General features: G+C 34.5%; 2 protein-coding genes across 2 annotated transcripts; both read right to left on the minus strand.

Moving 5' to 3' along the window:
- Window positions 1-559: 559 nt before the first annotated feature.
- Window positions 560-10,429, minus strand: LOC123550714 (uncharacterized). The gene is made up of 2 exons (XM_053532921.1): window positions 8,584-10,429; window positions 560-1,878 (listed from the first exon to the last, which is right to left on the minus strand). The coding sequence occupies exons 1-2, from the start codon at window positions 10,243-10,245 to the stop codon at window positions 1,285-1,287; spliced, it is 2,256 nt and encodes a 751-aa protein (XP_053388896.1). The 5' UTR covers window positions 10,246-10,429; the 3' UTR covers window positions 560-1,284.
- LOC128551956 (E3 ubiquitin-protein ligase TRIM56-like) lies at window positions 1,750-2,696 on the minus strand. Its single transcript, XM_053532923.1, has one exon. It carries the CDS (start codon window positions 2,610-2,612, stop codon window positions 1,887-1,889), a length of 726 nt encoding a protein of 241 aa, XP_053388898.1. The 5' UTR covers window positions 2,613-2,696; the 3' UTR covers window positions 1,750-1,886.
- Window positions 10,430-15,356: the final 4,927 nt, after the last annotated feature.

Below are 15,356 nucleotides of genomic sequence, written 5' to 3' on the forward strand. Positions count from 1 at the left end.
TAGCACACCTTCATCACCGCATCACACGCGCGAAGGAAAACAATAAAGGTATTTCTTAGATAATGCACGATGCAATCAGCTTAATCAAACAGTTTGAAATACCTGTCTAAATTATGGATGAATGGCTAACAAATCGTTAAAAGTAATCTTTCATTTTTAAAGACTTTCTAACAAATACTAGTACAATTTAAGAAAGGATTTTGTATTCTACTTGAGTATAATTTCCATGCAGAAAATCTCTACTACTTTTTACAGGAATTCTAGGGTCTGATGGGGTCCGTTCATATTTCAACTAGCAGCTCAATAAATCAATAAAATCTAGGCTATGTAGCTGACAAGGTTAATGGTAAAACTTATGAGGTAGCATATCGTATTCTCGGGTAGCATTTCAGGGTTTTTGATGTCTGTATAAAATGGTTATTTTTTCATATTGTGTGATCAATGTAGTTAGCGAAAATAGAGATTTAATGGTAAATTCTTGTTGGTTTATTTGACAAAAGAAAGTACAAAGACGTGAGGAAGAAATCTTTAACTTTATTAAACTGCAGTATATATTCGTTACAATATGACATAAGAAATAATTTATAGCCAAAGAGTGATTTAACACTATTTATGCACGATGGGCAGTTATACGTCGGGCGCAGCCCAAGTGAAAATATTTGTAGGAGGTATTACCGCCCAAGTGTATAAGTAGTGTTAAAACACGGTTTTGCTATAGATTATTTCGACTTAATCTAAAACAGTAGATAAAATATAGTAGCGCAACAAAACATTGACGTCTAGTACCGCACGTTAACGTGGCATCCGAGCATTAGAGTGTTTTAACAGAGAAAAGCATATTAGTATTTAGTTTAATTCCAAAACTTCCTATTAAACATAGAAGATTGTAACTGCATCCACAGTTGCTACGTTACAATTATTACGTCTCGGCCGAAAATATCAAAGCGGCGCGCTGGAAAAAAAACCAACACAAAACAAGCAAATACAGGTGGATATCGTCAATAGTAATAATCATTGATATCGTGTTAGAATCGAAGTAATATAGCTCAGTGATTTTCTACAATCATTCTTAGTCGCCCAGATGGGCATAACTATATCTGCTAGGCTGCGCCCTAGTTATATAATTCCTTGGCATCTGAACTACAATGATTTATGTCAACGACGAATCACTTTTTATAATATATTATTTCTTAGACAAAATGTAGAACATAGTTTGAGCTACGAGTGATTAACGAATACCAAACCCTTCCGATTTAACAGTATTGAATTATAGGCGTGCATGTACTACTTCTTTGCTGGTTCTGTGTTTCTTTTTGATTTATGCCGACCTCTCTTTCTACGCTTACTGATAGCACACCATTCTTGACATTTAACATGAGAATCATACAAATCTGTATCAGAATCTTCCTCGGATTCTTCACAACCTTCATAATCTTCATAATCTTGTTCTGTGCTTACTTCCTTCTCTTGTATTACAGATACCACATTTGGTTCATCTGTATCTGGCTGTTGGATATCTGGGACGTTATCGGAGCTTTTGACCGCTTCTGATAAAGAATTATATTTCATAATTCCTTGACAAGTAGGAATTTTGGCATCTGAACATTTTGTTAAAATACGGAGACAGTCCGCTATTTTTTGTTTTAGTTCATTACAGGCTGACTGTTCTACCGCCTTAACAATTCGTTTAGGCCTACTCAATTTGTCATTGAGACATCTGATTTTACCTTCGTGCCTTGTTATTTTGTTTCTCAAGATCCTCTGTATAAGAAACAAATGGAGAGGTTGGCCGAATTCTTTCGCCGTTTCCATTTTGGCCGTCGAAAGTTTCACATCGGAAAACAAAGATTCAATTTCTGTTTTTTGAAGCTCACTTTCCTTTAAAATCAAATACTTGACAGGTGTTGATCTTCGTACTCGATGAACGTTTCCAGACTTTTGGTCAGCTCTGTTAATCTGTCACTTGTGCCTTCGGCTGCACTTTCTGTTTTGGCCTGCTCTTTGGCTATAGAGACCATTTGATTACATTTTCTATGTGACACAATTGCGCATTCATTACAACAAAGTTGGTCATGATCGCTGCAGATGTATCGAACTTCATCCGAGGGGTGCTCTGGACATCTTGTGAGAGACTTTAAAAGTTCAAGTTTAGCAACATTATCTTGTTTGTTTTTAATATCACACAGCCTATGATTTGATAAAAATTGAACTTTCTTGTGTATTTCTTTACATTTTTCACATAACTTTTCAGAACACTCGTAACAATAGATGGTCGCAGATGCTTCCATTTTGTCTCTAAGGCATTGGTCACATTTATTTCCTACATTAGACATGCTTATTTTCTTGTTTCTTAAAATTGAAACTAGCGTAAAATTAATAGGTAAATTCTCCACCCACTTCTCTACATTGCCGACGCGTTTTGTGACCGCTCTACATACAGGACAGCTAATGGTTTGCTTTCTTCTTTCAAAGGCTCGTTTAGTGTACCCGACTAAACAAATATGACAGAACGAATGTAAACACGGCAATGTTCTAGGTTTATCATATAATTCCAAACAGATATAACAACATAAATCTTCCTCTTTTACAACTACTTCCTTAGATGCCGCCATTAAATGATTTAGTTCAAGTTCAAAGTGCGCATTATTGGTGTAATATCGGTTTTTTCATGAATTTCAGTACATTTCTAATTTCGATTGATGAAAATCCTCTTCTCGTATAAAAATCCTCAAAAAGAGTCATTGTCCGTATTTTCAGAAAAATGTGATAAATATTGAACTGTTTAAAAGGTAATATTTTAAGAAGTTTTAACTTATTTTTAGATCACGATATCATATTAAGGTTAGAACATTTACCTATTTCGATTAAACCAGATATTTTAGACTTATTCAATGCCAAAGTACACCACCGATTAGATTATTTATCCCACATGCGCCCATTTTTACTGATATAAACATTTTAATGTTAGTGGAGATAAAGAAATCGCCATGGGTACTACATGAGGTAAACAAACTTCAACAACTTAATTTTATTAATAGCACTGGCCAATATGGCATGTCAAACGTTGCTAAATTATATATGTATGTTATTATTATTGTATGTTTGTTATTGTTATTCAATGTCGTGTCATTCATATTCTAAAATATGCTATTGTTATTGTATATGTCGTTATTCTTATGGTATGTTCGATATTCATATGGTAAAATTCATTTTTGTTATTCTATGTTTCGTTATTGTTATTGTATCTTTGATATTGTTATTCAATATCGTGTCATTCATATTCTAAGTGTTACCATTTTTATTCTATATGTCGTTATTCTTATTGTATGTTACATACGTTTAAAAGGTCTCCATGCCTAGTTATTCAATAAGTGGCTTACTGTCCTTTTCCATAATTTATTTCGGTAGCAGTATTTGCTAGATGACTTTTTGTTAGCAATATTCATATTCCGGTGTATAATTGCAAGACTGGTTCTCATTGTGTAAGCAGGGTCATGCATTGTCCAAATTCTTTTGTTTTGATACATGTTAATAGTGTTAGGCATAAACATAGTTTTGAGCATTTCAGTAAACATCTTGCTTTTTAAGAGTGGCAAGAAGTAACAGTTGCCGCGAAAAACTTGAAGAAAATACTTGTTTTGCACTACTATTTTGTGAATTTGTTTTAAAACAAGAGCTGTCTGTAAGACAGCGCGCTCGACTATTCGAAGCTTTGACACAATGCTTTAACTATTATATTAAAACAAGGGCCATAGTTTGTATTATATTCAAGCATGAGTTGTCTAACTTTATTATTTTAATAGGTTTGATCACTGTGAAGACCTTTGTGATGTTTCAATCCAATCAATCAGGTGGTTACTGAGATATAGCCTTGATGGTACTTGCACGCAAAACCTCAACCAGAATTTTTAAGTCGAACACGAGACATAATTTGAATTATATTCAAGCATGAGTTGTCTAACTTTATTATTTTAACAGGGTTGATCATTGGGAAGGCGCTTGTGATGTTTCAACCCAATACATCAAGTGGTTACTGAGATATGGCCTTGATAGTAACTTACACGCAAAACCTTAACCAATGTATGACGCAGACGGCGACACCATTACATAACAGTCCCATAAAACATAAACAACCAGGTTAGAACTGCGCCCAAAATCGATGAGAGCTTTTGAATTTAACGTTGAAAATATGACCCGACTATAGTTGATCAGTTTTCAGGCATCCCGTCCATACATATAGTCACCAATTTTACATATATAGACGTTAATACACATCTAAAGATTTGTAGCTGGGTTTTAATTTCTATATCTGACCGGTATCTGCAGAGTTATGGCCGATAAATTGGCATATAATTAGACATATTATTAGCTTGTGGCGCGCTCGAATGTATAACTAAACGTTTATTACTTAGTCCTGAAAAAATACAGAAATGTTAATCTTTGATCTGTAGTGTAATAGGCAAAGTGCCTAAGATTTCAACGCTGAAATATGACCTGACTGTAGTTGATCAGTTTTCAACGAAGGTCAAATTTTTACGCGTGAATTGATCATTAAATAACGGGTAGGGTCAATTTCCAACGTTGAAAATTGATCAATCATCCGTTGAAAAAGGATCCGTAGGGTCAACTTTCAACGGGGTCAATATTTAATATTACACCTACATTAAATAATTTTACGTAGATGTTTCTTGGAGTGTTCCGAATTTTCCGATTCGCCAAAAACATGGAAAATATCCAAACAATATATTTTCCTAAAACATTTATAAATATTATAGATCTTTTAATATCTTCTCTTAATCTGCAGGCCAGTTTCAAAGTAATTTGGCAGAAACTTTTCTTGTTATACCTGCTTGAGTTGAGATGAGCGATATAAGGTCGTCATTGATTCAAACGTAGTTAGCAATAGATACAATTACAATGTATTACGGTGTATCGGATTCCATAAAGGATTTTTACTAATAGTAATGTTTTTGTGTATTTATATATATATATATAAAGATAATTCATGGAAAACATTGTTTCGGAAAATGTGGACCAGGCAGTAGCTTACAATCTATCACATTCATTTCTTAACTAATCCTAAATTCATAATCATAGTTTTTCAAAGTTCAAAGTCAATAATTATAGTCCAGCATTGAGTATTAGGTCCAAAGTTATGTGCACTTAACTGGGTATAGTTCACATTTTTTAAACTCTTATACACGCATGTCCTCGTTAATTCTAACTGAATTTAATTGTTATTATGCCTAGTTTGTCAGAAGTGCATGTCCTTGATTATAAAAACAAAATGTTTTTCGCCATGTTTACACTATATCGCCGTCATTTCTGTAACAATCATAACAATCGTCAGAATGTATTATGGACAGGACAGGTTCACCAAGAGTTACGTGCCCTTATTTTACTTTCATCACGCGTCCGCTATAAAAACATCACTTCTTCTCTGATGTTGGCCATTTTTGTGAAATGTGCTCTGTATCAAGGTAGACTTTTGGTAACTTCATGCTATTTTTATGAGGCATAATTATATACGCTCCAGATTTGATAATAGAGAGTTTGAGATTTCAACCTTCGCCTACTCCTTCAACGTCTCTTGCGAAGTTAACGTATGAAGTTGAAGTTCGATTAAAATTCCTTGAGATTTCAAACTTTAGAATGAACCTTACTTCTTTAATCCGCCCATTCAATTTATCTGTAATTATTATCGTTTTTCTCGTGCATTTTGATATCAATTGTCCGAAAGAGCAGGACTTTTACAAGAGGTTTTAAAAATGAAAATTAAATAAAAACATTTCGATTCTAACACGACAAGCAAATAACCTACATACATGTAGAGCAAAATCTATCTCGGGTTATTCTGCAATAAACCACTCGCGTGCAATGACGTCATCCGATCAAGGTGCGTAGCGCGGTCGTAAAAAGTAGTTACCATTTTTTTAACACTGTTGATACTATTATGTTGTGTTAGAATCGAAATAATATGTTCCCAAGTGTGATTTATCGTAGAATAACCCGAGGTTTTCGTTCTTATGCGAAACAATATATCACTCAGACGTACGGCCTTCGTGATATATTCTTACGCATAAGAACTCAAAACCTCGGATTGTTCTGCGATAAACCACGTTCAGGATCTTATTATTTCTTAATCAACATAATCATCGCATTGATTGGAAATTAGTGCGATTACAAAAAAAAAAAAAAAAAAATCATTTTATATAAAATGATGTCAGTATGCAATGCACGATTGTAAATCATACATGAGAGGAAATAAAAATAATAATCATATCAACGTATTCTATTGTTGATGGTGTTCTTGAAAGATATTATACAGTTAATATTTTTTAAACAAAAACATGAGACACCAACTACTACAAATGCATTTCTCGATATACTTTGAAGTTAAGTTAAATATATGAGATAAAGCAAACACAAAAGGCTGTTGACTAGTATTTCATAGTTTTTCTTAAAGTTTTTTTTTACTTTGAACTGGTACTTTGTACATCGAATTCCTTAAAAGACGCGTTTTACTTGTAGACTGTATCTGTTGAAAATCTAACCTTTTAAAAGATATGTTGATAACATGAGCCAATATACACAATTTATGAATACATTTAACAAGCGATTTGAAACAAATGTAAGATGCTCTCGTGATATCATACATTTTGGCATCATGACACTCAGTTTGACTCTGTATAATGCCAAACTCTCAGACAGCACAATATTATCGTGCCAAGTTACCATGTGTTTAGCGAAACAGTCAAGAACTGCTAGGTGGAGACGAAAATTGTCGCACAAAATAACATGTGGGCATATACACGCATTTGTTTGAATATACTATTTCATAAGTAAAGCATGTGCAGATCAAAGAATTTTGGTTAGAGGGACACCAACTTTAAAGAGGGGGTCACCCATTCAGGGGGTGGGGGGTGGGGGGTGGGGGGTAGTCACACCGAGTTTCAAGACCGATTTTCTTTGTAAAATGTAGGAATCAAAGGGGGATTGACCCACAATGTCCCTCTGCCAGGCTCTGGATCTGTGCATGTAAAGAATAGAGTTATCCTATACGGCTAACAGGAAACTTCTCGCATCATGATATCATAGATCTGAAATTGATACTTCAGAAATAAAATTCCGTCTTACTAGTACCATTGTTTATAATTAAAACGCAATTGTCTTATTAAGTGTCCGACAGAAACGGATTGATTTTATTTATAATCGCGCATTATCATTCATTTTTTCAAGTTAAATGACTGTCATGCCATGTGCCTCCATCCAGATTTCAGTCTTTGATGCCGAGTATGTGGACAGAGTACATGTACAAAGACTGAAGTTTTGACTTTCGTGATATCACGTCTTCGGACGTTCAAAGCTTCACTTCTTACGACAAAAAGGTCCATCTGGTATAATCAATTCAATGTATTTAGTTAAAATCATTAGCCAAACAAAACTTCATTATTCTAATACTTATTGATAGTGTTTCTCATCAAATTTAGTCCAGTTATACATATGGATAATCGAATAACTTAATAAGCAGAAATCCTGAAACTAAGCGTTTTATTTCACATAGTAATAAAGCGAAGTCTTAGGCTTACTTGATATTACATGGAAAACTTTAGTAGCAACGTCTAATATAAATAAAATACACGCATATCGGTGACGTTTTACCCCAAATATATGTGAGAGACGTTGAAGGGGAAGGCGAAGGTTGAAATCTCAAACTCTCTAATAACTTCCATGTTACGTATTGGTCCGTTATGTATTTGTAACCGGCATCGACATTGTTTTGTTAGGATGTGCTAGCCAGCTCAGTCTTTTTAACTTTATCTGGACATGTATATTTATCTGTAGCCAGTCACATATAGATTTCTCGTGCTAAATATATATCGAAATCTTATTTATAAAATAAATTGTTGTTTTATGTTTATGACTTATGACTAGTATTAGGTCTTAGGATATATGAATTTAGGAGTATATAAATCCTATTATCTCTTATTTCTGTACAGAAAGGCTAACGTATTTTATAATGTTTTAATAGTATGTATCATGAAGATACACAGAAAGTATAGGGAAAACTATTTACAGTAGTGTGACCTGGACAGGAAAATATAAGTAATTTTGTATCTTATATTTCTGTACAGAAAGGTTGACGTGTTTTATAATGTTTTAATAGTATATTGTTTTATTAGGTTGTACATATGAAAAGACATAAATGACATGACTACAAAATATCATTTAATGATTTCCACTGTAGGGCATGCACATACAACTCATTTTTGTAACCTAAAACATGCCAAATGTAATGTCTACATTTATTCTATAAAGTGTTATATACTAACTAATTTCATTTGCTGCGTTACTCTTTTAGTCAGAAGAGTTTATTAAGAATGTAATCATATGAATCTTTGTTTCCTTTCTTCTGTCACAACACATAAACTCTGATACCAGGAAACGATAAACTTATAGAAATGCACAATCAGCCATTTAAAACAACTGAAACGATTCCTAGCTATTCGCCAATTTACGATGATCAAAGTAATGATGAAAAGTTTTTGTATCACGAAAATATCTTAATATAGCTTATTTCAAAATGTACATGAGGATACGCGAAGGATTGCCAAAAGACACTATGAACTTGGTCTTACTTTCATCAAAGCTAACACAAAGTCCGTGGCCAGGAAGCTTTATTTCACGTAGGAGTTTCCCATTTCTATCAATATGATGCATCGCTTCGGCACTCGGTATATAAATGTTTCCTTTGACATCGATGTCTGGGTGCCAAGGATACTGTAAATTTTGTTGACTGTATTCGAATACTAACGTACCATCTAACTTCACAGCCACCACTTTATGCAGACCGTGACTAGATATGTACAGCACGTTAGTGCCTGTATCAAAACAAATTCCGAACGCATTCTTTACAACATTATACATTTCAGGTGTTAATGGGACAGAGCCAGATTTAGTACCATCAAGCTCGAACACATCAATAGTCCAAGAACTGGAAAGACCTATAATCTGGCGTTTTAATTTGTTAAACGAAATATCATAGATGGCACTGTCAGTACTGAACGTATTCACCGGTTCAAATGTCCCTTTACTGATCTTCATTAACTCAATAGCGTATTCATGTGGATAACAAACAGCAAATCTTGAATCATCTAATTTGTTCAAAGACCATGGTTCTGAAGACACGATTACTGTTTTATTGTATTTGAGTGATTCTTTGTTTATGTCAAACAGTTGAAGCTGCTTCATTTCTGGGAAACCAACGACAACAAAATTGTCTACCCACACGCACGCACGAGCATAACCTGATGGAAGTTTCAGTTCCATTTCGCTAATTAAGACTGGCTCTCCGGTTAGATTGGTATCGCATATTTTTGTACTTGAGGGTATTCCAACACTAGATGTTAGCTCTTCAAGATGAGAACAGAAAGCAATGGTTTTTATCAAGTCTTGTTCAGAAATGTCATCTACTAAAGTAAAACTTTTCACGCTTGAGTCACTTCGAAGATTTTGAAGCGTGTCTTCGTGTCGTTTCAGTTCTGTTTTCAATTTTCTCTCAACCAGGAACAAGTGAAGCTTTTCTCCATTGTTATGGGCAATACGAAGTTTGTCACGTGACCGATTAACCTCAGTTCTAAGCGTTTCAATGCTTTCTAGTTGTGTTTTACTTTTCTTCATTATGTTGACGATTCTTTCATCAGCATCCTGTAAAATAGTTTGTTCCATTTTACAGAAAGCTTCCTCTATTTTCTTTTTAAGCGCTGTCAGCTTATCTCTAATTTGAATCTTTGAAGCTTTTACTGTAGACTGGTGCTTGGTTTCGTATTCTGTGAGCTTTTTGGAACCATCCAAAATTTCAACCAGTCTGAAATCTATATCCTGGTCTAAAATCTCCAACTTGGACAGTTCGTCTGCTATAGAGATCATATGGTCACACTTCCGGTGCCTTACTATTGCGCACTCATTACAACATAACTGGTCGTGGTCCTTGCAGATGTATCGAACCTCCTCCGCCTGATGCTCCGGACACTTTGTTAGTGACTTCAAGAAATCAAATTGAGCAACATCTGATTCTCCGTCGCCAAGGTTACAAAGTTTATGATTTGACAGACTTTTGATTTTCTTATGTAATTTCACACAGTCTTCGCATATTTTCTCGGAACACTCATAACAATAACGACTTGCCGGTACTTTTATTTCGTCACGAGAACACGGTTCACAGTTAATTTCCTTGTCCGTCATTTTTGATTTCTTGCTGCTAAAAATCGAAACTAGGATAAAGTTAACAGGTAAGCTCTCAACCCACTTGTTGGCATTATTATCAAATTGTTTGATATCACATTTCGTGTCTGTCCTACATAAAGGACAACAAATATAACATTTCCTTTTGTTGTTACTACCGATCCCCTTTGCAGCATAATTAACTCAACACAGACGACAAAATGAATGTAAACAAGGTAATGCCCGTGGATTAACGTACACTTCTAAACAAATAGAACAACATAAATTTTCTTCCTTTATAAATATTTCCTTCGGCTCCGCCATTAAATATCAGGTATACAGCGATCGATAAACTGATAACCTCGCTCTCAACTTATTTCCTTCAAGCTAGACAACTTTAAGGTTATACCGAAAATAAAATATAATCTCGGATGACTTAACTGAATTCAGTCGAATACATGTAATTACCGAATATACATATGTGTGTATGTCACTCTCTTCTATACATATGTAAAGTGGGTATTCAGAATTATGCTGCCAGATACATCGTAACATAAGATTTACAGACAATGTGCTTCCGAACGCACAAATGTTGATATATTTATCATAATTACCTATACCGACTGCCAACCCATGTTTATAAATTTCTTAAAAATGTTTCCATCGAAAACTGTAAAACTTGACCACATTCGCATAAGCATCTCCGAACAACAACATATATGTCCATGTTACGATCATTTTTATTCATTAAGTAGCATATTTTCTGCGCACAAAAAGTCTGCATCAATTTTACGTTAAGTAACGTAATTTAAATGCCGGAGGTCATATACAGTCTTAGCATCTCAACAATGGGCGCAAAAGCGATACGGATTAGTGGATAACTTGACATCAACTTTAACTTTTTAGTATACTTGCAAAAGTCCGGGTTATTCAAATCAGCGGTAACCGTCAATGGTACAAACGCTGATGGAAAATGCTGAAAATCTGCGACCAGGGCGGACATTGTTGTGTACCCTTTTCATTTGTCTTTAGAATTCTTACTGGCTGTCACGCAGCAACGTCTACGTAGTACAAAATCATTAACATAACGCCAACCGATAAAACAATTTAAAATATGTTTCTGCCGTTTCGGTCTCTAAAAGAGCATACCGTAGACGACTTGACACAAACAAAATATTTCACATATAGCAAGGAGTTAAAAAAAAATAACAGTATTTTAAAATAGAAATGTATCCATAGAACACAGATGCACTCCCACTATTATGTGATGTTAGGACACAGAAGTACGAGTCCTGTAAAAAGGAAATTCCATGTAAATATTTATTTCATCATTAAATGATTAAATGTTACATCCCCTTGCTATGTTGCAAGGTTGTACAAAGTTACTTGAGTATAAACGTTAGAGGCTAGACGACAAAAAGATGACAAAACACATTTGACCTCTATTTCTTTACCTTTGGGCTGTGCGTCTAAGTGTTACAATAGACACATCGTCTTATCATGGTGACTGTTTGTGCCAAATTATTTCAATATCTATGTATACAAAAATACTAATACATTTTCAAAAAGGGGGAAAATTTGGTCAAACCGAAAGGTACTAGTAGTTATGGAACTTGATGTGTGAACATTATGATCTCAATTGCAAACATGCGCATGCATTGATTAAGAAGTATTGAAAGAAATGTCAATTTTGGGAAATTTTCTAATCGAAAAGGGGAGAGAATATTTTCATAACAAAAGACAGAGTTATGGAACCTGGTATAAGAACTGGGACGTTGCAGGGTCGGATGAAACAAAGTGATTCCTATATACCCCCACCCCAACCGCAAACAAAGTTTGTGGGGGGAAAATAACGCCGAACTCATAACGCTAGTGGCAAAATCAGTAATAACTCCAATTCCGTTTTGTTTACATTAAAGTATATATGCAGGACTAGCGCAATCCAGCTTCCTTTTCAACATATCTAACATCCAACACAGGTATGTTTAACAAAAATAATATCTGAACCCGACTTTGTCTATAGTTACTAACATATACAAGTACTTTTTTGCACGGACATCAACGTAATTTCATAATAATCTTACCCGTGTCAAAACTTAAAATCTGCAACAAAACGCTAAATAGCCACGTTGATTGAATGCTTCATAAAGTAGCACATCCAGCCATTATGTTTATAGTGATCAATATACATCATTGGAAATGACAGAGATATCCAAAATATTAAGCCGATTTGACAAACATAATTATGTTTACATTGCCAACGCGTTTTGTGTCAGTTTTACATATAGGACAATTAATTGTTTGCTTTCTCGCATCACTTGCTCGTTTAGTGTACCCGACTAAACAAATATGACAGAACGAATGTAAACACGGCAATGTTCTAGGTTTATCATATAATTCCAAACAGATATAACAACATAAATCTTCCTCTTTTACAACTACTTACTTAGATGCCGCTATTAAACAATGTAGTTCAAGTTCAAAGTGCATTTGTTAGGGCGCATTATTGGCTTTTTCATTTCGAATAGATACTTAGGTTACTTTTCGGAAATAATGTGATCAATTAACTGAACTGCTTTTGAGGTAAGATTTTAAGTAGTCTTAATTTAATTTTAGATCACGATATTTCTTAATTTTATTTTTTTTTTATTATATTTCAGACTGAGTTTAGAATATATAGGTATTTCGATTAGACTATTATCTTTTGACCAAATAATAAAAACTTAATCAATATCAAAGTACATTACCGCTTAGGTTATTTATCATAAACTCATCCTTTGTTACAGATGAAAAACATGTTAATGTCCATTGCCAACGCGTACAAAGGGACAGTGTTATATGAGGAACACACGCTTCCCCAGCTTCATGTTATGCTTCAAATCCTTGGCCAAAATTCAAAAAACAAAATCAATACCAGTTTTCACTCTTCATGAAAAGGGAAAGGAAAACCAAAGAGTGGTTTACAACGTGAAATGTTTGTTCTACAGTTTACCTCTCTTAGCCAGTTAGCAAATTGCAAGTTGGGCTAACAGATCTACCAATACTATGGCCAACATTCTCTATATGAATATAGTGAAAACTTAAAACATCTTGTTGACAGAAACAACTGACCCGGTTTTACAATAATTTCGCTAAAATGATGCTTGTGTGACTCTCTACCAAATATGTTCAAATTAGTTTGATTGTCCGCCATAGGGCGTGGTCAATCTTTCCTATATTTATAAAATTACTAGACCGGATTAAAAGTACTTTAAAAAGTGTTTCTTTGGTGGCCATTCAGTAAGACTGTTCAAACTATTTCTATTTATTAAACACATGACCGTTCATAATCATAGTCTTTCCTTTCAAGGTCGATTACAGCACAGCGTTGAGTATAAGGTCCAGAGTTATGTGCACTTGCATGGGCGTATTTCACTATGTTTACACTCTATCACATTCATGTCTCCGCCTATCCTAATGAAATTTACCCGTAAGATCTATATGTCAGGTTTATTTATGAGGCACATAGGCCAAGGTTCTCAAGAATTGTGTGCCATTGGTTAATTATCACAAAAGTGTATTTCACCATGTTTACAAAGCAGCGCTTTCATTTCTTCAACAATCCTAACCATATTTACATTTTCAGACAGATTATGAATTTTGCATTAAATCATCGTCAGGTTGCTTTATGGACCAGATAGGACAGGTTTATCAAGAGTTACGTGCCCTTGATTTAGCAAAAAATGTCATGTTACGTCGCGCGTCCGCTATCAAAACATCATTTCTTCACCGATATTGGCCATTTTATGTGAATGGTCACTGCATCTAGGTAGACTTTTGGAGAATCCATACCATTTACTAAGCCTAACTATATGCGCTCTTGATTTGATATTAACTGCTATGTACCGGCACGGCACCGATATGTTTTATTAGGATGTGCCAGCCAAAAGCTCTAAAGATTTTTGGGCATCATAAGAGGACATTACGAATAACTGAATGTATAACGAAGTTCTGAATGTAAGCAGGCTTCTCAGAAACTGATAGGTAGGCCGAAACCGTACACAGTTCTTCGCAAATCATGGTTCTCGAAAGATAAGTTACATAATTAAGGCTATTGTTTTGTTAGAATTATGCCCGCTTTTTAACACAGAAATGTTGCATGTATTAAAGCATAGTTCTACTTGACTGAATGTTTTCAAGTTCTTTGCAGGTCTCCTTTGTAGGTTACATTACTCTGACTTACAATATACAAAACTGCGCCCTTATTTAAGCATAGGAAATATTGGAAAAGCTTTAATGTGTAGAAGGGTTTCAAAAAGTCGAGCACGCTGTCATTAGACTTTTAGCTTTTCTCATACACATTAAGCTGTAGCTAGCTACATATAGATGCACAGTTTTTTCGTGTTTTATATTTACGGCACCCTTTTAAAACAAGAGCTGTTTAAAAATTCCCCCCCCCCCCCCCCCCCCCCGCCCCTACAAATATGATGGTCTGTCCCATTTTCAGTCCTGAGATCACTACGACCTTGTACTTTGACCTACTACCCCAAAACAATAGGACTCATTTTCTGACCACATGCAATCATCCTGTAAGGTTTGAGAACTGTAGACCAAAGCGTTCTTTAATAATTGAGCGGAAACCATTTTACTATCGAAGTCATTGTGACCTTGACAGTTGACCTACTGATCTCAAAAGCAATTAGGACAGACAATCATCCTGTGAAGTTTAACGACTGTAGGTCAAATATTTTAGTTATTCAGTGGAAATCGTTTCAGTCTCAATGTTATTGTGACCTTGACCTTTGATTACCAAAACGATAGGGTTCATCTTATGATCACAACCAATCGTCTTTTAAAGTTTGATCATTGTGATGTACTTGTTTAGATGATTATGACTCAGTCATCATATAATATATTAGAAATGCATGAAAGTAATGTATAAATGATGCTGTCTCTTATATTTCTGTAAACTAAAGCTGACGTGTTTTATAGATTTAATAATATATTGTTTCATCATGCTGTACATACAAGATACATAAATGAACTATTTGAAATTACTTGACAATAAAAGACCATTAAATAATTTCGACTGTAGGACATGCACATAAAATTCGTTTTCTGTTATCAAATGATAAAAAAAGCTAAATATAATG

The sequence above is a fragment of the Mercenaria mercenaria genome, unplaced genomic scaffold, assembly GCF_021730395.1.
Source record: "Mercenaria mercenaria strain notata unplaced genomic scaffold, MADL_Memer_1 contig_1863, whole genome shotgun sequence".
Lineage (NCBI taxonomy): Eukaryota > Metazoa > Mollusca > Bivalvia > Venerida > Veneridae > Mercenaria > Mercenaria mercenaria.